The sequence below is a fragment of the Megalops cyprinoides genome, chromosome 12 (assembly GCF_013368585.1).
Source record: "Megalops cyprinoides isolate fMegCyp1 chromosome 12, fMegCyp1.pri, whole genome shotgun sequence".
NCBI lineage: Eukaryota > Metazoa > Chordata > Actinopteri > Elopiformes > Megalopidae > Megalops > Megalops cyprinoides.
The window spans coordinates 21,552,110-21,575,342 of record NC_050594.1 but is presented as its reverse complement, the minus strand read 5'-3'; the positions used below and the strand labels follow the sequence as shown (position 1 = coordinate 21,575,342).

Here is a 23,233-nt window from a genome sequence, read left to right as displayed (position 1 = left end):
CTCAATTGGTTCCACTACAGAGCAGACAATTTAACTGAATAGGAGAGAAATAAAACCAATCTAGATGAACATCTTCCGCAGACTTAAAATACATGCATGTACACAAAATGAAAATCTCACACACTCCACTACATTTCTGTACTGGTGAAAGATTGTCCTCAAATAAGCCAGATAATACTTCAAGCTGGCAACCATTGTGTGTTCTGGTAACGGTGTGTTAACTGCGTGTTCTGGTTTAACTTCCAGATTAATCTCTGCTTTATGGTCTTGTGTTACAATGCCATTGAGCATCACTCTTTATAAAACAAGCAGAGAAAGAATGGCCCAAACAGCTTGCACCAAGTAATAAAACACTTACCGCAAGGCCACCGAAAGACTAATGGCACTGCACCACCTGAACAAAATGAATAAACCCACATAGCAAGAGTATCAAACATTTCTTAAAGGGGCACCGTGTCTGCTGGTTTCCATTGCGATACCTGAGAGTACAGCGTTTAATTTTCTCAATCTGCAATTCTGACAACAGGTACAATACAGCCCAAAATGTGCACTAATTGGAGGAAATATTCCAGCATTTTGGGACCCATGTGGGTATGAGTGAACAGACCACATTAGCCACTGAGGAGGTGGTTGAGGTGAAAACCTGCATACACAGCAGCCCTCCAGAAAGCAGTTTCACACTCCCACTCCAGAGCAGTACCCTTGTGAAGAAGAGCAGCACAGGAGCAATAATCTGCATGTACAGAAATATGACTTTCACATCACGCTTTTGCACTGAATGCTGCGGTGTAAGTGCTGTTCTCTCGAGTTCGATATAAAGACTGATAATTCCATGGCAAATATTTTGTAGTATTCATACTGGTGGTCAAGACTCTGAAAGGAGAGGTTGCACCTTGTGGCAAGAAACTTACACTGCAAATTAGTTAGCTTTTTTTTAAAGTGAGCAAGAGCTTATTTATTCCCCCGGCAAGCAATTTTTAATGCTGAATAAACTGTCCCTCATGATAAATAACTGATAATTTGATAAGGATAAATAATCCCTGCCAAATAACCCCTGCCCCCCTCCCTCTGGCTAAGGACAGCAGCAGCAGCAGAGCTAAGTGTCAGCGGTCTTTGAGAGAAGCTGATTCTCTCCGTGGAATATAGTTAGTCATACTGTAGATTCACATTCACCAGTCTCTCTCTGGCACCCCAAAGTATTCTTCCTCCCTCCACTCAGAACACTGACTTTCTGCCCCTTCCCTTATACCATTACTCCCATCCTGCAAAAAAAAAAAAAAAAAAAAAAATTCAAGTATCAAAAGTGCATTATTGCAATACTGTCCCGCTGCAAATGCAAAATGCTTTAAATACTATAAAACTGCCAAAAAAAACAAAACAAAAAAAACAATGGAAAAAAAAAAATCAGTGCGTACAGCTCCCTCCCTCCCCCCCAAAAACAAAAGTCTTCACATCTCAAATCCGTCCCCAGCTCCAGAGGTCTCAGACGCCAAGAGCAGTCTCTCTACCCCCTCCCCTTTCCCCTTTCCCACCCATTAGAAAAGTTTAAATAATTTTTTTTTTCTTTTTCATCCCAATAAAAATGTAAAAATAAGTCCTTTTTGAGTGAAGCGCTTTCAGGGTCCTATCCGTTCTGCGCAGCAGTGACCTGCATGCCTCCAAAATCCTCGTCCTCCTCAAGCGTTCTCTTCAGGCTCCCTGTGAGAGAGACACCCCACAGTCAAACTGCACCCTCCCACCTAAAACAACACAGCTCTTCTGCTAAAGACTTACGTGGGAAGACACAGCTTAAGCCTTACACTCAGGCTATTCACTTGCACGCTGTGTGAAATATAACCTTTCTGTTTTACTTGAATGCAGTGTACTGAATGTTAAAATTTATACGGTCCCAGGGGCACATTCGTGTGGTGCCGCTGAGGCCTTATTCAACGGTCTCGTTTTCCCAAAACCATTAAATCCTTAGGATTTCACAATCTGTGATACACCGCTCCACTGACCTGGCATCCCTGCCTGTAAGGAGAATGATCGGCCCAGCTGAATTGGCGACATCATCTTGATGGTAAGTTTGGCTAGGTAGATTGCTTCGTATTCCTGTAGAACACATTGACAAGCATTTATTGGCATTAATATTTTTTTTAGGTGACACAAGCCTTCATACAGTTCATATATACAGTCACAAAATTTTGGTGTGGAAGTCCCTCTCCACACCAAAATTACATAATTTGTCAAATAAGATGGGTGTCAGTTTATATTAACTGACATAGTGGTACATATGAACTCATCTCCACAAAGCTGACACACAGAAATTATCACAGCACAATGTTCTATCATACACCATGTTAAACATTATCAGTGTTAAATGACAACTGCGTAGGAGACGGACTGATGGAGCAAAGGAAGAATGCAGAGCCATTAGCACCACGTGAGTACATTTAATCTCATTTTAGTGTCTTACTGCAAAATGCTCTGTTTTCATGTATGTATTCAGACATTATGTTAATGCTGACATAACAGTAACATCAGTACCATTTTAAATTTAGAGGCCTTGAAAATCTTTTGTGCTTGTATTGTGAGAGCCCATTTCAACCAGACTGAATTTTGAAAACGCAGAATGTTGAGTGGTGTAGGCAACTTCTATGGAAAACATGCACCATTTATAATGACAGCATCATGTAGTGAGATTATGTAGTTGCTATGTAGACCTGCATACCCCTTCAAAATGTTACCCCGAAACCTACATTTTTGTGATGGAATCATATCGGTTTCATTTCAGGTTTCAGTGGAGTGGAATAGATGATGGATTGATTTTCTTCTCAGGATTCCCCGCAAGTCCACAGCAATAGGGGTCCAGTTGATTCACATTAAATTGTGAATTGGATAAACTGGATTAATGTTTCCAGAGGCATTCAGAAGATTACCTGTAGCTGATGCACGAAGCCAACATTTGGATTGATGCAAAATCTTCTCTCCTGAACGTGGCTGAAAGCATCCCTGTGAAAATGCATAAATGGCACAATAGGTCAACTAAGACAGGGAGCTTAAACATGGTGTACCTAACAATGTGAACATGCCTAAAAGATGACCTAGCTAAGGTAAGAAACAGCCACATGGTTACTATGGTATTGACAGTGCACAAGATATGCATTGTGAAGATACACACAATTTGATCACATAAACTGACAATTTCCTCTCTGTATGTAAATGGGAGGAAAACCTAAATAAATTATTTTAGGTCATCTTCACACGTTACAAAGCTAAGGTTGTTTTCAGATTATGACGTTCAGGTGTAAACTGTCATGTCTAAACTATTTTGGTTCAGCAGTAAGCTGTCCAGCGTTTTACAGTATCTGTGTCTAAATCTACATTGAAGTCCAAACCTCAAGTTTGAAAGGTCAAATTTGAAAAATGCTGACAGTGATAACCAATCCCCAAAATTAATTTTCATGAAGTCACAATGAATGTACTAGTATTAAGTAAAAGGTCAAGTAAAAAAGATGATATCCCCATGTTTGAGAATGCCTGCAATAAATCACTGCTTAGTGTAACAGAGTAACATCTGGCCCAAGGATAACGTTACGTAGTTGTCTGTCCAAAATAGTGCAATAATCGTTGCACATTGAATTTAACTGGTTAAAAATAAGAATTACTTACCTGTATTTTACACCAAATGTTTCCATAAGGTAGGCAATAACTAAGGCAGCACTAAACCAACAAGAGACAACTAGTTAGAGGAACTGAGGAGGAGGATTTGATAAAATAAATTTAGTTTAACAATGAACTACTGGGAGAAATATTTGTAACTTGGCCAGATCTGCTTAGAGGAAATCAATTTCATATTCACAAACAAAACAAACCTTCTTGATATTCCTGCATTTCCATGAACTAGTACCTTTCCTGAAAAATAACAATCAAGATGATTTCCACATCAATACATTAACAGAATCAAAACATTCTTATTGCTTGTCAAAGGTTTGTATGTGAACACAAGACAAAGAGCTCAACAGTCATGGCCCCAGCCATTCTGAACCATGTCTAACACAACAAGTATACATATATGGCTGTGAAAACCTGTGAGATTTACACAGGAACAAATCTCATTCATGTATTTCCGTGTGGATGAATGATAATAAAAAAGTTTACATATCATATCATCATAAATATTGACCGTGTAAAAAAACTGCTTATGTGTGGAAGGCAGTCAAGTGGAGATATTCATTCTCATATTACCATATTATTCATGGATCTAGCTGTTTTTATAATCTCCCCACCACTCCTTCAAAATAATAAAAAGTTAGATGAAAGTTAGGATTTTGAGCCCTGTATTGCTCGTGAGCCACTGGTTTGGTGTCACATGCAGTATCGTCTACCTCCAGTTTGTAAACTTCCATCGATAAATTCTTTAGTCTAGAAAAAAAGAGAAAAGAGGTTATAAGCATTATCCTGAATTTCCTGAAACCATCAAAGATTGCATCATATGCTAAAACATGCCAGGTAACTCACCATTGGGAAATATCTAATAATGTTTTCCACAGGGTTATCGGCAATATCTAAGACAAGGTATCTGAAAACGCAGAAGAAAGAATACATGAAATTACATGAAGTATAAGCAAAATAGGAGTACCTTTAGCCTCAGCAAAGTTGGTGCTATATACATGCAGAAAATTTAGTTAAAGTAACATTTTTTATTAAATTATGATACATGGCAGGAATTTTAAAGTGAATGACTACTACAAGTCTAGAAGCAAAGACTAGCTTGCACACAAAAAAATCCAATCTTCTTCAAGCACTTAATGTTGCCTCACCTAAATTTCAGTGGAAAGTTTGGCTTAATGAAATTGGCTTCAATATCTTGTCTGACACAAACAATATGAGTAATCCCTTGCTTTTCAAGGGTGGGCAGCTGAATAGGGGAAAGAGGGAAGAAATGATTAAATTGGTATTCAGAACATCAAACAACCACCATTTCATTCTGGCAACAAACTTCAGAAATCATACTTATGTAAAATATACTTTGTCGTTCAGCCTTTTGCATTCACATACTCTTTAGTAAGGATTACCTTGCTCTTCATGGCAGCTGAATAAGGACCTAAAAACAGGCCAGGTAAGATTTCCTGAAACAACAAAATGAACATGTTTGCCCATCTCAGAGGTTTCCAAAGTCCAGCATTCCAAGACCCCTGTAACTACTCCATCACTTCTCAACACAGTTTACACAAATGGTATTTAAGACTGAAAATGATGGCCAGTTACTGAAGCATCAGGCTGCTTTCAAAGTTAACTCTACAAAAGTTACCATTAGAAACTCACATGAAATTAGAAATTATAAGTATGTGGACATAAATGCAAGCTTCTAGATAAGCATGAAAGTACTTCACATGTAATATATACAAAGGAGGATGTTAAATCGGTAGGCAGCTTAAGTACCAATTGGCTACACCCATATTGACTTAACCTCTTAATAACTGAGTCTTTTTCTTACAGTAAAAGTTCTTACAAGGACATTGTACATATTGATAGAAAGTAAACATTCAGGTTTGTCATGTCAACAAGTTTTAAAAGTACAGTATTTATAAAGAGAACATTAATTCTGCCCCTCACTGTACAGCTGTACATAATGTGACATTGATCGATTATAATTCACACAGGATACATGTTAGAGAATAATCCTTAAAAAGGTATTCTCATACATTGTTTAAAGTTTGCAGTACCCTGAAGGCTCCCATTTACATGTTTGCTACCATTATTGTTGAAATTACTACTGTAGTATGTCAGGTACAGAATACTTGTTTGTCATTGTTAAAATTTGTGTAGTGTTCTAGGGAAATGTGTCAAACTGCCCTTGTATTAATAATTACCTTACATACACTCACATGGAGGCATAAATGACTTTTCACAACCTGAACACAATGGGCACTCCTTTCCAAATTATGCATTTTCTCTGCACTTCTCTGCATTGTGAGACTGGACTCGCCAAATTATTTATTTGGAGTTATTAGATTTTGTATTTATTTATTTAATTTTTTGGGGGGGGGGGGGGGGGGGGGGGGTGTAAAAATGACCTAAAACAGACTGTACACCGCCTGTGTCTACACTGTTCTCAGGGTGTACCAGTGATACAGACCTCTTTATACACACAGCACGAGAATGTCCAGGGGTAGCAGGATTCTGGGAGTGGGAATCTTCTAGTATATCAGAAGTAATGCACACATAAATGTGCTCTTTGGGGATGACTCAGCACCGGTTCTCTCCTCCATTTAGAGGAGGGGCCCATTAGTGGGCATCACTGCAGCACAGAAGATGGTTGCACTGATGGTGGCAGCCATCCCACTGCCTTTCCTGGCACCAGTGGATCCTTACAGACTTGGAGAGATTCCATTTGGAGATTTCCTTGGTGCCAGGGAAAAACGCTCATTTTTTCAGTTAGCTAGTCAGGTGGCAGCCATCAGCTTGCAAGCAAGCCACTATCTCCTGGATAGACTCAATAGGGCCTTGGGAACAAGGGGAGGGGACACCTTTGCAAGCCTATAACTGCTGTGATCACATATTGTGTATTCTGTTTAACCTCATGATAGACAAGAAAATATTTAAATAAGCCTTACTAACCTATGACTTTCACATTAACACAGTCATAAAATGTGTTTGTCCTGTTTTTTCTCTACCAGGTAAAAATTGCTGTTGAATAATTACCAAAGCTTTAATTAATGTCACCTCATATGTATGGGCTTGTTATTCTACTTTGATGTGTCCAGAAATGGATTAAAATGGGAACATTACAAGCATAGCAAGATACTAAGTGCTAAAATGAACGCTTTAGGATACAGATACCTTCTGTGATGTGCACTCTGAATCTTTTTGTTCTCAATGTCAAGTATGGTGGGTCACAAAGGACATCTCAGTGAACTGCATTTTAGTTGTTTTAGAAAACATTGTAAAAGCATATGACAGATCAGTAAAACTAGAAAAGTCTTTGGAAAAATATATTTAATATGTGCATACTTCTTCTTCAAGTAATTTCTAATATTGATTTGTTTAGGAAAAAATACCCCAGTTGACAGATCACAGGGCAAGACAGAATCTCCATTCATAGTGAAATGGACATCACTGAATTATAGAAACACTGATTTGTTCACACATTGTTTTGTAATTGAAGTTTAGATTTATTCATGTTCTTATCTTTTGTTGGTCTAATTATCTAAAAATCATGAACATCTGTTTTGAACTGCTAAGGTTGGATTTGTGATAATGCAGCAAAAATGCTTGAAATTGCACTCCGGGAAAACGCTAATTACCTTAAAACATAAATGACATACAAAATAAAGCACAAAAAATTGGGAAGCCGAAATTTTACTGGTTACACTAGACAAAACATTTTCCCTGGCCTTAAAGAAATGTGTTGGTGTGTTATAATACACACAGTAGTGAGGGCAGCCATTCTGTAATTGTTCAGATCACAGAATAATAAACCATATGTTCAGGTAAGGGAAATAAACGAGGGAAAGGGGAATAACTCCATGAGCTTCGACAAACAATTCTTTATAAAAAAAATACTTATGATATGCGCCATGTAAATATCTTAATGCCTTCTGCTTGTGAACACACCATCTTATATATTTTACCAACTAGCTGACTAGATCTAACCGAGGGACCTGAAGCATGTTAACATGGGGACCTACCTGCATTTCTCGTCTCATTGGATATGCCCAGTCCTGTGAAATAAAAAGGCCAAAGTGAGTCAATTGAATATCTTAGCGCACACCCTAAAAATTCCTTTATAGCTTGTTGGATAAGAAAAACCCTCAAAGGTTACACTAAAGCGATTACCGTGGAATTCGGAGAATGTGTGTGAGGCGCGTAGCTAACTAGCTACCCAGGCTAGACATTAACTAAAAAGTACTCAACAACTGTTTGTTAGCGAGCAAAGCGAATCGAACACATGATTAGCTATTCTTACTCGCTCGCACAGCTAGCTAGCCGGGCGATACTGCTACAATGAAACAAACACTAGGACGAGGTTTGGAAAAAAACGTTGGCTAGTTAGCTAAGTATTTCACTGGAGTCATCTAAACTACTATCTTATCCAACAATAATAAATACCTCCTTAGACAGCCAGCTATTATGAAACCATTAAAGTTAGCCAGTTAGCTAATCCGAATTAAACCAGATTATAACTGCCTTAAAATGTAGTTAGCCGGCTAGCAATATGGCTAGCTAAATAGCTAGTCAGATAATGTTAGCTAGATGACACAGAGCATTGTTAGTGTCCAGCTAGCTATTTATTGTCAACCGTGTAATCTGGATTTTAGGAATCAGTTACAGCTTCAGATTTATTGCCAAATTAATTATCTAACCAACTAACTATCAGATAAATGTGACATTGCTATTAGCTTCCTAGCTACCTGCTTCAAGATATTTGATCAGATAGTTAGCCAGCCAGCTAGTTTATGACATTTACCAGTTGGTCTTCCTTGGAGGCAGGCAGGGACGGGAACTGAAGCTTGTTTTCCCCGTCCATGTTGCGGTGTTCTTTGGGCACCGGTGGCCCAACCCGCACAGCAGACGCCGTAAGATGATGCTATTTGAAGGAGTAACTAGCTAGCTAACTGTAGTATCGTTGGAGTTTGTTTTGGAGCTCCACATGCATGTCCGCCATGTTGCTCACTACTAAGAAAGTCACGTGATCTGTCCCGACTTTCAAAGTTAGGGACCGTCTCGGAGTTAACCATTATAAAGCATGCGTTCAATTATTTTGCGCTTGTAAGCCGCAGCTGTTTGTAACAGGAAAACAGGGCTGGACAGAGTGGTAGTTAGAGTTAGACAATATTGCACCAGTGCAGCATTAGTCCAAACCAGAATGCCTTTATTGAAGTTAGTGTCAGACTAGTATCATTTTAAAGATATATTTCTGCAGCTGCATGAGTGACATTACCTAATTTAATGGATATCTTTAGATGCAGTTGTGTTGCAGGTTGAGATCCTCCATGAATCACTACTGTTTTACTCTAAACCACAGCACTTCACCTCATTTTCTTCAGTAATTATTTAACTGTAATATATGTACGTGTACGTTGCTGGATGTGATACTAAATATTGCCAGTTAAAGCATCAAGTCAAAAGAAAGCAAGTCAGAGAAATTTGTGTTCCATCCTGTTTCAAAAGCATATTCTGAAAATTTGATGCACTCACAACTAATTTAATATAATGAATGTAGCAAAAGAATGTTGTATTAGTTTCATTGCTTTTATAAAGTTTAAGCCAGTCCAGTCAGACCAAGGAAAGCCGTGTGGTTAAATTTGTAAGGCGTTTTCACCATCAAGGACAGTCATACTAACGAATATATCATACTGCATTTCTCGCAGTTAAGCTTTAGCGATAGTGTCAAACAATTAGTCCCCAGTGAATTTAGACACGCTATAAAAGGCTCCATCCTCTGTGTTCAGCCATTTTTAGGAGGAAAAACCTTGTTTATACTGATAGTTCTCAAGTGATCATTCCATACTAAGGACTAGAAGCAACTGTAGTATTGAATTATGTGTCTAGTGGGAAACGTTTTTCAAGAATGCTGACTCACGTTCACTGGAGAATACAGACACAAGCACCAAAGTTTAGTTATTTTACTGAAAGTTTTAATGACTGTATTTTACATGGTACAAAGTCAACCAGGCATACAGCTTTCATATATTTTATAAGCGATAGATATAAATGCTCCAATGATGAAGAACATTTCTTTTCTCCTAAAGTGGTAATAAATCACTGAAATACTTTCACTTTTAACAGAGTGTTTAATAGGACTTCTCCAGGACAAAAGAAACATGACAGATCCAGGAACAATTGTATTAAATGTATATTCAATCATCCTTGAGGTCACTTGATGGTTCTTATTACACTGGTGTAGAAATGGCAAAGAGTATCATATAATATGACATTGGAATTGGACAGTTAATCAAGACATCCATATTTTTTCAATGGACAGAATAGAACAAAGCTGTTTTTTATGCTACATACAAAAAAACACTGTAGCATAGCTTTACTCTCTAAAGTTAATGGATTCTACACTCTACAATTGTATATATATTTGTAATGGAATACAGTACAGAAATAGCAAACTTTCCCATTTTTTTTGTTTAGTATAGTTTGTTTTTCTTTTCTGTGCACCCAATATCTTCATCGATGGTATGGAACATTGTTATACAGGTTTGTAATCCAGCTTGGATTCCAGCTTCTTTGAGTCTGCCACCTTGCGCACAGCCTTCATAAAATCTTCCTGAGTTACATACTCGTGATCGGCACGGATTGCAAACATGCCTGCAAAACAATTTACAGATCATACACATCACAAATATTTTTTTTACATTGCTATTGAAAGTATAAATTGGTGTGAGAGTAACTAAAATCAAGACTACGTTAATGGAGTACTACTGCTTAAGGCATTCACAGATTGTGGTTCTCACCCGCTTCAGTGCACACGTTTCTCAGATCTGCTCCATTAAAACCATCAGAGAGCTTCACAATTGCTTCATAATCTGCAAAGATGTCAAACATACACAATTTTCAAAACCAAGCAATGACAAAGCTTTCAACAGATGGTTACAAATGACTCTCAGCCACACACAACAGGCAGCACACTGAAGAACTGGCTAGTATTTTGCAATTTTCAAGCTGCAACAATTAACCTAACCTGGTAAAATCCTGTAATATCATTTAGATTAAATATACATTGCTCAATTCAAGGAATCTATTAAAGCAAATCATTCACTATTGCATCTCCATATGTGCTTGTAACCAAAAAGACTGGTGGATTTTTTTTAGAGGAATGGTACCAAGTGTACACTGATGTGCTTCTGAAATGTGTATGTTGGGGCTCATGCAATTGGTAGGAGTAGTAGACACACAGGTATTATTGATAATGGAAACAGAACTTTCTATAAGTGAAATTTCAGAGGTATGATACCACCATCTTGGGTAAATTTGCTCAATGACTATATGAACCACATTCACCTGGGAGGAAAACCCTTCTCAGTCAAAACAGCACTTTGTCAAGCATGAGCTTAAGACAGCTGATAAATAGTAGCCTGTGAGGATTCTGACTGAGATGTTGAGAAACTAAGCATTCACTCTTTCATTCATCTTTGTTTCAACTCAAGCAGCACATACCACTTCCAAAGACCTGACATTTCTAAACTGACAAAGATTTCCAATCAAAATGAGAAAGCTCGCACCCCTTCATGAGCCACAACAGCTTTTAATACAGTTTTATTCTTACCAGACTACAGTAGTGTAAGTTGCCACGCTTACAGAGGCTCTGTGCCTTAACTATAGCATCACAGTTCTAGCCAAAACAGCCTTTGGAGCCAAGTCCCCCTGTGGGCCTGGGCCCAGCTCTCTGCAGACTGACCTATGTCTCCATGTTTGGTGATGGGCCCAGAATGAATCTTCAGAATGTCCAGACGGGCCTGCTCATTAGGGAGCTCAATGTCTGCAGGGTGGGAGAAAAGAATCCTTTTGAGTACTAATCGCTACCAAAAATCCTGTACCTTCAGTGACATTTGTGACTACACAAGTATTTGAAAAGTTCTTGCAGAAGTGAAGTAAATTGTGCTTTACATGTATAAATGTCTACAGGCAGGATCCCTAAAGGCCTGAGGACACAAGTCAGAGTTAGAGGAACTGCCAGTGGTTCTGGTACATACGAATTTTGCGGTCGAGCCTCCCTGGGCGCAGCAGGGCAGGGTCTAAGGTGTCAGGCCGGTTTGTGGCCATGATCATCTTCACTCTGTGCAGAGTATCAAACCCGTCCATTTGGTTCAGGAGCTGAAGAACAGAAAAAAGGAACAGCAAGGCTGTCAACTTCCTCAGAATCTGTTATGGTGTGAAACATTCAAATTCCAAGAAAAATTAAATGGATAGAAATAAATAGGAATCAATTAAATTCTACATGACTCTCCACGTGGATAATGCCTTGACAAAAAGCTCACCTCCATCAGCGTCCTCTGAATCTCTCTATCAGCAGACGTCCCCTCAGAGAAACGACGGCCGCCTTAATAGTCACAACAACAACAGGACATCAGGGCCACGATGATTTCAAAAATTTATTTCACTAATGCGTTGAAATGTTTGTGTGACTGAAGCACTGACGGCCTTCTGCTTGAGAAGGTGGAAACAAACATGGAAACTGTGGCCACTGAGATGTGAAGATCCCCCAGTCCCTGCCTGCACAGTAACCTGTTCAAGTCTTTGTGTTTTTACCTATGGCATCAATCTCATCCATGAAGATGATGCAGGGCTGGTGATCCCTGGCATAGTTGAACATCTCCCTGATCAGCCTGGCGCTCTCTCCAATGTATTTGTCCACAATGGAGCTTGACACCACCTGGGTCAGATAAGCAGCTGTTCAGTCATACAGCTTCTCCACAGGAAAATTCAGAAACTAGTGTGGGAGAAAGCAGCTCACCTTCAAGAAGTTGCAGTCAAGCTGACTGGCAACTGCTCTGGCCAGAAGAGTTTTTCCAGTGCCTAAAGATAAAAATTAAACATGATGCTTTATCTGTTACACCCACATCTGACACAGTAACCATACAAAAAAGTCTTTTGAACATCACTTGAGTTGTAGGTACAGCTATCTCACAACAGACACCAAAGCTTGAGCCTGCAAGCATATTAAACTATTAACTGTAAAAATATATCTAATCACCTGGAGGTCCGTAGAGCAGGCAGCCTTTAGGGGGGATGATACCCACCCTCTGGAAAAGCTCAGGGTTCGTCAGAGGCAACTCGATCACCTGACACAGCAGAGGAACTTTGAACATCTGGCAACCATGCATCCTTAGAGCTCATAATATCCATTCTAAAACTGCCCAAACTCTACACACCCAAGAAAATAAACTTGACTTTAAAGGACACTGATGACTTCAATGATAAAAATGCTACAGAACACTGCACATTCACTTTAATGAGAATCAAACACACCGCTTACAGCACAATGCAAGATTATGCCAGCCAATGACTTTCCACTCTATGGATATTTCAATAGAAAAATTCACCTACACTGAATAATAAGATATTCACAAACCAACTTGTAACTTACCTCCCTCAGCTCACGGATTTGCTCTGACAAGCCTCCGATCTCTGAGTAGGAGACACTGCCAGGGTCTTCATGGGACATGTTGTACACCAGGGGGTCAACCTCTCGGGGCAGGTACCTACAAATCACATTCAGTATCTTTAACTGAGTGTTTAAGATAAAAAAATGTTTGCACTAAAATTAGGAATACCTCTCCACATGTAATTAATGTTGTGGATTTCAAGAATCTTTATATTTGTGGGACTAGCTCATTAACATGTCTTAGCTGTCTGGCCATCATTAGTATCAGCATTCACAGGGCACCTGCAGCCCTGGAACTGAAGGATGCTGCTATGCTGAATTAAGTGGCCCTGTTACCTTAAGAACATTCTGGCTGGTGCTGTACTGAAGACCCATCTACATTTCTGTATTAAAAAGATGCATGATTAATATCTGACTTTGTGCAACAACACATACAAGTCATCCCAATCTGTACCTCATAATGGTCAATGTGGTCATGTCCAAGGCAACTCTGGTGCCAGGTTTGAGTTTGGACTTGTCCAGCTGAATCACAAGAAAAGCACAAAATCTAATTAAAAACATAATCTACTTGGCATTCACACCTCTATCACACACAAACACATACAGGCAGACTAGTCCTGACAACTGCATGGCATTGGTGTGATACTTTACACCTAACCAGAGTATGTGCAAAACAGGTATAAGTAATGTCAGTGGAATTTTAAATGATATGAAGAGGATGTTATTAAAAAAACTGAGGTGTGCAGTTACAAAGAGAAAACTTATCCATGTGTATATAAATATACACATGAAAGATCATTTGCAATGACTGAACTTACTTGTCGACGGCAGCCAACAACATATCGCGGACCATTGGTTGCTTTGACAATGACTGCAATACAATTAGAAGTATTTAAGGCAAACACAATTTAAAAACCTGCTGATACCAAAATCTTTGCTCTGACTAATTTTGAGACAAATATGCAGTCCACCAATAAAACAATATAAGTGTAATCAGCAATGAGATTACAATAGCAAAACAAAAACTCATTGATGAGGACACAGTACTTACACTTCTCTTCTGTTAGCTGTTTCAGGACTTCACCAACAATCTAGAAACAAAAAAACTTTGTCAATACTGCGACTGCCACTGAATCAACAGTCCAATTACTCCCACATCTGTATGTCTCTCAATATCAAGGTGTGGGTAATCATCATCAGGTTTAATGTTTGGGGTATCATTATGAGACATTCATATGCTATTTTCTTACCTGCCCGACACTTTGCAAAGCTTTCAGGTCATTTTCAGATTTTTCATATTGCTTTGTGAGTTCTTTCAGCTGTTCTCGCACTACAATGCAAAAACAAATGCTTAAATTAAACAGTAGTACACCACCACCTGATAAGCTGGCAAATTGTCACGTCCCGCATTAATTTTGGTTTTGAATTATACTTGGGTACTGTGGGAACAGCATGTGACTTGACAATTGTTCTTTAAACAACTGTACAACAAAAGGTGTCTAGTCTAACATTCGATATTTATCCAATCGTCCCCACAGTTCAGAATCCGTATTACCTTCTACAGATAGCTAGCGAGTACGATACATTTTCTTCGTCGTCTATATATACCGATAGCCAGCTATATTACCTTGTAAAACAGATAGCCAATTTCAAACAAACAGGTTGAATCACGATGACAGAGGTTCATCCTACTTCAACAAACATTAGCTAGCAAGCGGACGTAACGGTGATCCCTAGCCACTAGCTAGTTAGCTCGCTAGCTAGCCAGTTACTAAATTCAAAACAGAACCAAATTAAAATAGGTAGATTTGGCCATGACCATACCACTCGTAGCACATATTATTGAAATTACACTGGTTTTAGATCGTTTAAGGTGATGCTTTACTCCTACCTGGACATTCAAGACAGACAACATGACAACACATTTTTCGGCAGTACATCAATGGATGGTTGGATGACAAAGCGACTTAGGCAGTTGCCTTGTTCACATCATTTTTAGTACAAAAGATACGATCTAGTGACACAAATCCTGAGTACTCTCGCAGATTAAATACTATTCATGAATAACACAGAACATACGCTCTTTAAGACGCCCGTCAATTTCTTTGTGGTCAAGCAATTTCTTCCTATAGTCTTGTAGAGCTTTCTCTCTTGGGTCCGCCATGATGCACTGCCTGACCACAGCTCTTGCGCCGCATGGAATTGTGGGATTTAGGTGATAGGTATTCTGGGTTATGTTGTGTATTCACTGAAATCAATTCTGCGCGAATGAGAGCGCAATGCTGCGACCCACAGAGGAGGCAGTCATGCTTCGTGGTTTTAATAACAGTAGTGACCTAATCAGTTTCACGGAATCAGTTTTCCCATGCTTGTATATAAAATAATGTATTACGCATATGTAACATTTTATTCTGGAGATTAGGTTATCTAATGTGTATTAAAGAAAGATTTTTTTTTCCTTTTAGATGCGATGTCACACACTTTAAAACAAAATCCGATTAACTAGTACTTGAAGTGAACAAGGAAATATGCATGATGGATTACAACCAACAAAAAAATCATATACAGTGAAAAATCTACAACTGAATTAGCAAGGTTATACCACGTATCGGACGCGATCTTTGTAGATTCACTGACCTCTTTATGGTGTAGAGTTCTGAACAGATCTAAAACCCCTTTTTTTAAATCAGTGGTGTAACTAATTGCAGTGAATACTGAGCCAGTTAGAGATTCTTACAGCAGACACTTCTCTACTGCAAGTGCACGACGCAATAAAAGAGAGCCTTGGTTTATGATCCACGGCTTCATTCATTCAAATACTTTGTTAGATGCTTTTATAGTAGCATTTTTCTCAGTATGAAACTTGCCATATCCATGGATCGTGTTTAATATAAAGTTTACGCCTGGGGTATAACATAAACATTTCTTAAATACTTTTCAGCATTCATGTATAGTTTAAGACTCAGTAATATCCTTCCCATACAAAAGTGAAGGTCCTCTGTGGGGAGGTCAAAAACCTAGTTATTGCTAAAGAAAATAAACCCCAGAATTATTTCCAGAATGTCAAAGGAGTATAAAGGGTTGATTTAATAATCAGTTGTACAACCAATGTCTGAATGTGGACACACATACAAGTGTGTGCATCTCCATACGCATATCGGATTCGGAATCAAACATGAGCTTGCGGCAGTGACCGACACCTCATTGTCAAAGCTAAATGGGCGTGTGGGAAAGTTGTATACGACTGGGTACGTGTAGCCACCTTAGAAGACTACGTAAGCTTACTTCGGGAGATAACCATCTTGCTAATGCCAAATGACTAAACAGGAAAGAAAGTAATGTCATAATGTGTCATTATAGCCTTTGCATCCTACAATACACCTGGAAATAACCGTAGCTGGCCTCCAGCTTAGTATAAAGCATATCACCCATTCTAGCTTTCTTGTTTAACATACCAGTACTTTGGAGGTTGAAGCACCTGAATGCAAATACGCGACTGCTTACCAGCACAGCAAGTTAGCTATGGTTATTCTAATACGTTTTATTCACGCGGTTTCAGGAAACGTGAATCTTACCATGCTTTATTCTAAAGCACTTAATTAGTCTATTTGCCTCTAAAACATTCGGTCTCGTGAATTTAATTAATAATACTGCATACCCATTGTAAAATGAATACATGAACTGAGAATTCAGCTCGCATGTATCCAGACAGCAGCAACAGACGCAGTCACGTAACTCACGTATTTGACTGAGTCAAGAGGAAGTAGTGTAGTTTACTGACTCAATCTCTTGGTGCGAACGTGCAACTGTCAAATCGCTGAAAACGAAATGAAACGGGACCAAGTCACTTCGCGACCACTTCACTCTTGACACTTCAAGTAACACGTCGCAGAAATCCCTCAATCCCTTGATTTCAGTCAGCAAGGGGGTAAAGACGCGAATTTCTCACATAGGAGCAACCTACAATTCAAAGAAGACAGACTACGGATAGAACGCAACCATGGACTGTGTAATGAAAGTGATGCTTTTGCTGTGTACTCTTCAGCTTTTAAATTGCAAAGACTCAGGCTCAAGTTCGGCTGAGCAAAGGTGCTTCTGCCAGGTAAGGTAATTGTGATTGGGAGTTAAATATTTGTCACCACCACCTTTCCAGCACTATTGTAACGAGTTATTCAAACAGCTGGTACCACGTCTGCTTCTCACATCATTGTTAGCACTACTCATGATAGTACCAACGATACCAACAATATTAATAAAATAATAAACAATAATATTTACAATTTTACTGTGAAGAGAAAAATAAACTAACTTGGGAATCGTTTAAGGTAACGGGACACATTGATGACTGTGTGTGTGATGTGGAGAGCATCGACGCCTTCAACAACATGCAGCTCTTTCCAAAATTACAACGGCTTTTGGAATCTGACTACTTTAGGTTTTACAAGGTAGGATCAGAGGCTTCATCGGTACTATATAACACCTGTTTACTCGTGGGATTACGAAAATTTGAACGTCCCCCTTTGTCTTTGTCTCAGGTGAATCTGAACAAGCCCTGTCCATTCTGGGCAGACGACAGGCACTGTGGATCGAAATACTGTGCTGTGAAACCTTGCAAACCAGTGAGTCCCGTTATTAATAAAAAAAAACTATGCTACTGTCATGAGATCCCTAGCAATGCAATGAATTTTACTTTCTGATGTTTTACAGAATGAGGTGCCAGATGGGATCAAGTCAAACAGCTATAAGGTACTACAGAACGAGTGCCAGAATGAATAACTTCAGAGTATGCCTGAATTATATCTGACGACCAATGTTTTTTTCTACAGTATTCAGAAGAGGCCAACAATGCCCTACAGGAGTGTGAGAAAGCTGAAAAGCTGGGCGCTGTAGACAGCTCACTCAGGTGCTGCGTAACGGATTTAATTAAACATGCATGAGGCGATGATAAGAAATACATTCATGCAATATGTATTACTATAATGGTTGTAAACAAGGGTGTATGGCTTTGTTTACCCAACTGTTAGTGCATTGTTGAATATTTCTCTCTAAACTGGTTTTCACATTAAAACATCTGATAAAAGACCTGCAGTGAAACAGCACCATTGCCCACTTACCCACGTTGACAAAATCTGGAAAATCATTTACACTACATCATCGATATTTTACTTAATATGCTTTGGGTTAGATAAAATATAATGTCTGTTTTTTTTAGACATGCAAATGTTCATGTTTATGTTACAAGCTGTCATTAGCAAACATTTTAAATGTGGAAGTGTAACTTACATGATTTTTTCAGTTGTATTTTGCTATGGAATGCAATGGCTAGAAACTCTCAGAATGGCCTATTTTTATCAAAAATTTCAAACTGGGTGTATCCGCTCTTGCTCTTCTGTTACTTGGTACACGTACCTTGCACAATCTCTTTTCCTGTGAACACCAATCACTGCCACAGCTGTATTTCCTTTCCTAACCCAAGCACAGTCACCGCCGTGTTAATGGGCCAGAACTCTTCCCTGTAATGTACCTGGGAGTATTTAATGAGTTTATCTAACAGTAACTATTCTACTGTGCAGTGAGGAGACCCGCCAGGCCCTGCTAGAGTGGAACAGACACGATGATGAAGAAGACCGCTTCTGTGTGGTTGACGGTGAGAATTCCCCCCGGTCCCACTGAGGCAATTTCCTAGCCTCCCCTCTCACTCCCACTTCCAGCAGTTTACGAGCACTCTGCACTGCACGTGTCAGAAATCTGTGCTGCTCTCAGTCTCAGACGGGCGATGGGAAACAAGCTCACAGATGGCTTTGACAGCGTGAAGAAAGATAACAGATTCAGTGCAGCTGACCTGGAATGACCCATGTGCGTTTCCCCTGTTTCTCCCAGATGAGGGGTCCCCCAATTCCCAGTATGTGGATCTGCTGCTCAACCCAGAGCGCTACACTGGATACAAGGGGCCTGAAGCCTGGCAGATATGGAACAGCATCTATGAGGAAAATTGCTTCAAGTAAGACTGCTCATGCTTTTAATATGAGCTGGAGAGAGTGTTGCCTTGCGATTCAAGTTAAACGTGTCTGATGTACTTTGCCTTTTTCCTCCTGTTTGTTCAGTTTGCTATTACTGCCCTCTGCTGGCTGATGTGTCTCTTGTCAGAGGCATGTTTTGTTGTCAGTTTTATTTCTTGCAGTTATTTTAAAATGCGTCTATATTTTCAATGTGTCTTGTATTTAAATACATCTTCATTGTGAGGTTTGTGTTTCTGTCAGGCCATATTCTGTTAAGCGACCACTGAACCCTACAAGAGCTTACAGTAAGTAGACAGTATACGTCTTCCTGTTTTTCTCTGAAACTGCACACCCATATTTCCTATCTGCGTATTTCAGTTGATTCATATTCATGTGGAAGATGTTATTCCCAAATACCTTTGAAGTCAATATGTTTGTTTATTATATATTATTTACCTTAATATTTTTTCTTTCCCTCAGGAGAAAATGATGGTAAGAAGCCCTGATGCTTTGCACACTAAACAACATATTGTGTATTTGCATTCTTTAAACTTGATATTAGTCCTGACCTCTTCAAAAACATTGTTCTCCTTTTTTAGGAAAGACATTTTACAGATGGCTTGAAGGTGAGTATCACCCTGAAACCCACCCTGGGCTGTTAATAGTTGTTTTGGATGTGGTACATTAGTGCTAATCCTTGTTCCCACAGGGCCACAGGATCTGCTGGTTTTGTGTTGTGCCTTAACACTTATTAGATCAATTTAAGTCGCTGGGTGAAAAGTCACCATATGATTTACGCATAGAACAGGTGTGGTGAGTCTCTTATTAATTAATGATTTAGATCTTGCGCCAAAGCACCACAAAAAATCCAGTGGTTCACAAAGAAAATGGGTTCCCAAGCCTTGTTTCAGGGAGTTCTAAAATGAAATGCATTTTAGTGCAACACTGAAATGATCAGTTTCCTGTCTCTGCATCTCTCAGGACTGTGTGTGGAGAAAAGAGCTTTCTTCAGGCTAGTCTCTGGGCTTCACGCCAGCATTAACATCCACCTGAGTGCCAGGTACCTCTTGGATGGTGAGTAAGACAGAATAGAATGGTTCATATTTGACTTATGACTGACTCTCCTATGATTGTGTTGTGTTAGATTCTGTTTGTGCACAGATTAATGATCTCTTTGCCCCTCCCACCCTCCTCAGATAACTGGTTTGAGCAAAAGTGGGGTCACAATGTCACAGAGTTCCAGCAGCGGTTTGATGCAGAGTTGACGAGAGGGGAGGGGCCTAAACGGCTGCGCAACCTCTACTTCCTGTACTTGATCGAGCTGCGTGCACTGTCCAAAGTCCTGCCTTTCTTTGAGCAGCCCTCCTTCCAGCTGTACACTGGCCAGCCTGACCAGGATGGACGCACCAAAGATCTCTTGGTAGAGCTCCTCCATGTGGCCAAGTGAGTGTACCACAGGCATGATGTTTGAAACATGATGAATTTGGTATTTTTCATACCAAGGTTTTTTCCCCACAACTGTGTTATTTACTGCAACTCTCGTAAGCTGAAGGAGTGATATTTGTAACTTCAATACTTTCAACAGAAAGAACACTATATCAAAGAACATTTCCTCTATATGAGAGACATTTAACGTAAAATAGTATTTACACTATTGATATTCACAGGACCCAGATGGCAGTTGGCTTTCATAAAATTTCTTTCTTTGCTCTAAGTAATTTAAGATGTTTTGGAGTACCTTACCCTGTAAATTCTTTTTAGATCTTTTCCCTTACACTTTGATGAGACCTCTTTATTTACTGGAAACAAACAGGAAGCTGCCAAGCTCAAGGTAAGTATAAGGCCTTGACTGCAGGAACTGCAGTGAAATCAATCATCGGATTGCTTCAGCACCGTTCTGTGATGGCCATGTATTTTTTTATCATATCTCTCCTCTCATCTCTGATGTCAGGAAGACTTCAAGCTGACCTTTCGGAACATTTCCAAGATCATGGACTGCGTCGGGTGCTTCAAGTGCAGGCTCTGGGGGAAGCTGCAGGTACGTTACCAGGTTATGTTACAGTACTGCTTTGAAAGGTAAATGCTGAGATAAATAAGGTACTGTCTTTACATTTATTTGGGTCATCTGATATTGAATAGCTCTTTTGTGAGCGTTCAAGAAAAACATTTGGTGAGATACTCGGTTGTGCTGAGGTGTTGGTGTGAGGTACAGGTGAGATACTCGGTTGTGCTGAGGTGTTGGTGTGAGGTACAGGTGAGATACTTGGTTGTGCTGAGGTGTTGGTGTGAGGTACAGGTGAGATACTCGGTTGTGCTGAGGTGTTAGTGTGAGGTACAGGTGAGATGCTCGGTTGTGCTGAGGTGTTGGTGTGAGGAACAGGTGAGATACTTGGTTGTGCTCAGGTGTTAGTGTGAGGTGCAGGTGAGATACTCAGTTGTGCTGAGGTGTTAGTGTGAGGCACAGGAGGTTCCCTCAGTGTTGTGTTGAAGTGTTGGTATGAAATAGAGGGGCTCAGAGTTGTGTTGTGGTATGGTCGTGATGCTGACATGTTGACCTCCTGCTCTTTCAGACCCAAGGTCTGGGTACGGCACTGAAGATCCTGTTCTCTGAGCGGCAGATTGAGGCCCTGCCCAAGTCCAAAAGCAGCCTCCCCAGCTTCCAGCTGACCCGCCAGGAAATTGTAGCCCTTTTTAATGCCTTTGGGAGGTATGGCCATTCATCTACAAACTACCCAATATGAAACAGAGGGAGTTATGTTTTGATTTTAGAAAAACATGTTTATTTATATTGTTGTGTTCTTTTTCAGAATCTCAACAAGCATCAGAGAACTGGCGAACTTCCGCGGGCTGCTATCAAAGGTCCGTTGAGATCAGGAGCGAGTCTCTCTTTTCTAATCATGTAAGACTCTCCCCAGGAAGAGAGTAGAAGCCACAGTCACCGAGGGTAGAAGATGGAGCCAGGCTAGGGACCACAAATACTGATAATTTTTTTTTTACTGACCCTTTCATTCATTTTCTTTTCTGTCGGAAGAATATGCTCCATGCAATTTTTGTCTTTGGAAAATAAGCTTCGTAGGGTTTACTGCTACTTACTACTGTTTTTTAATGGGCACCTTAAATTGCTGCATATCGTGTAGCTTTATCTCTTTTAGCCTAGTTATCTGGAGATGTGTACTTTTCTACATTTTAATTGTAGCTCTGCTAACATGGCTCGACTGCCTCTCCCATTCTCTATTTGCTGTGGCTGAAAAAAGTGCTGGGGGAAATATTCAAGTTCTTTTTCTCCAGCCATGTTCTAAGGGTATAAATTGGAAATTTTGGTTTGGTCTGTATTTTACTGAAATCCATAATGGGTTATTTGCCAAACTGAGAGCAGTAACTTTGAGAGACACAGTGTCAATTACTGCATCTTATTATATTCACACCACTGAAGTGATATTCATCTTTATGAGTACAGCATAACCAATCAAAGACTGAATTTGTACCATGCTCAGGGCCTATCAAAATTCTGCTTTCATGCTGTCAAATCACTGTGTGTCACATTGCACTAGATTTAAGCACAAGACACTTGGAAAGACTGAATTTTTTATTTATGTGTTTTATACTTAAGAATAAATGCTATGTCTGAAAGGATGTGAGACTTCCATTTTGTTTACAGTTGATTAAAGGGATCCAACTTAATATTTGAAAGTCAAATGGAAATCATACATACATTCTGCATAAAATGCTAATATGCATTTGAGTACTTGGCAGAAGGCACAGTATTTCTTCTTGCATATATACACTTTATAAATTAGGAGAGAATATTTACTAAAGTGCATTTAACTCCACATTGGTTTGGATGTACAACTTTAAATGTTCATTGGTAGGTGCACACTGTATTCTGATATTACTGAAGTCCAGCATCCTCATGTGAAGGTTAATGACAACAGAAAAACTGAGTATGAGAGTGAAAAAATAATCCGCCCAGAATGTTCCCATAAAAATCATACTCCTGATGTGCCAACTGACACAGGCACTCTCTCCAAAACCTACGGACACTAAGCTCAATCAGATTGAACTACTACAAATTCAATTTAAACCCAGGGTTCAGCCAAGAAACAAAAGGCAACTTAATCTCTTCAACAGAGATCTT

At 39.5% G+C, this 23,233-nt stretch overlaps 3 protein-coding genes across 3 annotated transcripts; 1 reads left to right on the top strand and 2 right to left on the bottom strand.

Annotated features, from left to right (window-relative positions):
• Positions 1 to 1,445: 1,445 nt before the first annotated feature.
• styx (serine/threonine/tyrosine interacting protein) lies at positions 1,446 to 8,649 on the bottom strand. The gene is made up of 11 exons (XM_036542620.1): positions 8,453 to 8,649; positions 7,674 to 7,706; positions 5,058 to 5,111; positions 4,803 to 4,900; positions 4,501 to 4,561; positions 4,368 to 4,404; positions 3,855 to 3,894; positions 3,652 to 3,702; positions 2,919 to 2,991; positions 1,998 to 2,091; positions 1,446 to 1,698 (listed from the first exon to the last, which is right to left on the bottom strand). Exons 1-11 carry the CDS (start codon positions 8,510 to 8,512, stop codon positions 1,625 to 1,627), a joined length of 675 nt encoding a protein of 224 aa, XP_036398513.1. The 5' UTR covers positions 8,513 to 8,649; the 3' UTR covers positions 1,446 to 1,624.
• Positions 8,650 to 9,663: 1,014 nt separating this feature from the next.
• Positions 9,664 to 15,285, bottom strand: psmc6 (proteasome 26S subunit, ATPase 6). Its single transcript, XM_036542022.1, has 14 exons — positions 15,179 to 15,285; positions 14,350 to 14,429; positions 14,151 to 14,190; positions 13,918 to 13,970; positions 13,554 to 13,621; positions 13,082 to 13,196; positions 12,689 to 12,776; positions 12,449 to 12,510; positions 12,244 to 12,367; positions 11,973 to 12,034; positions 11,688 to 11,808; positions 11,393 to 11,473; positions 10,449 to 10,520; positions 9,664 to 10,302 (listed from the first exon to the last, which is right to left on the bottom strand). The coding sequence occupies exons 1-14, from the start codon at positions 15,261 to 15,263 to the stop codon at positions 10,184 to 10,186; spliced, it is 1,170 nt and encodes a 389-aa protein (XP_036397915.1). The 5' UTR covers positions 15,264 to 15,285; the 3' UTR covers positions 9,664 to 10,183.
• Positions 15,286 to 16,891: 1,606 nt separating this feature from the next.
• On the top strand, positions 16,892 to 22,249 carry ero1a (endoplasmic reticulum oxidoreductase 1 alpha). Its single transcript, XM_036542286.1, has 16 exons — positions 16,892 to 17,201; positions 17,425 to 17,544; positions 17,635 to 17,718; positions 17,807 to 17,845; positions 17,926 to 18,002; positions 18,673 to 18,746; positions 18,980 to 19,100; positions 19,360 to 19,403; positions 19,579 to 19,590; positions 19,698 to 19,724; positions 20,080 to 20,172; positions 20,295 to 20,541; positions 20,860 to 20,929; positions 21,050 to 21,136; positions 21,669 to 21,805; positions 21,906 to 22,249. The coding sequence occupies exons 1-16, from the start codon at positions 17,100 to 17,102 to the stop codon at positions 21,964 to 21,966; spliced, it is 1,395 nt and encodes a 464-aa protein (XP_036398179.1). The 5' UTR covers positions 16,892 to 17,099; the 3' UTR covers positions 21,967 to 22,249.
• The last annotated feature ends 984 nt before the right edge of the window (positions 22,250 to 23,233 follow it).

Bases quoted from the DNA above. Each gene is read 5' to 3' on its own strand.
- psmc6 (XM_036542022.1), bottom strand. From the start codon at position 15,263: ATGGCGGACCCAAGAGAGAAAGCTCTACAAGACTATAGGAAGAAATTG. The intron at 13,971-14,150 runs GTAAGTACTGTG...ATTGTATTGCAG, and splicing joins ACAGCTAACAGAAGAGAAGT to TCATTGTCAAAGCAACCAAT. The intron at 10,303-10,448 runs GTGAGAACCACA...ATTGTTTTGCAG, and splicing joins AAACGTGTGCACTGAAGCGG to GCATGTTTGCAATCCGTGCC.
- styx (XM_036542620.1), bottom strand. From the start codon at position 8,512: ATGGACGGGGAAAACAAGCTTCAGTTCCCGTCCCTGCCTGCCTCCAAG. The intron at 4,901-5,057 runs GTAATCCTTACT...TCCCCTATTCAG, and splicing joins CAGCTGCCATGAAGAGCAAG to CTGCCCACCCTTGAAAAGCA. The intron at 4,562-4,802 runs GTGAGGCAACAT...CTGCGTTTTCAG, and splicing joins AACTTTCCACTGAAATTTAG to ATACCTTGTCTTAGATATTG.
- ero1a (XM_036542286.1), top strand. From the start codon at position 17,100: ATGGACTGTGTAATGAAAGTGATGCTTTTGCTGTGTACTCTTCAGCTT. The intron at 18,003-18,672 runs GTGCTGCGTAAC...TCTACTGTGCAG, and splicing joins GCTGTAGACAGCTCACTCAG to TGAGGAGACCCGCCAGGCCC. The intron at 19,725-20,079 runs GTGAGTATCACC...TGCATCTCTCAG, and splicing joins ATTTTACAGATGGCTTGAAG to GACTGTGTGTGGAGAAAAGA.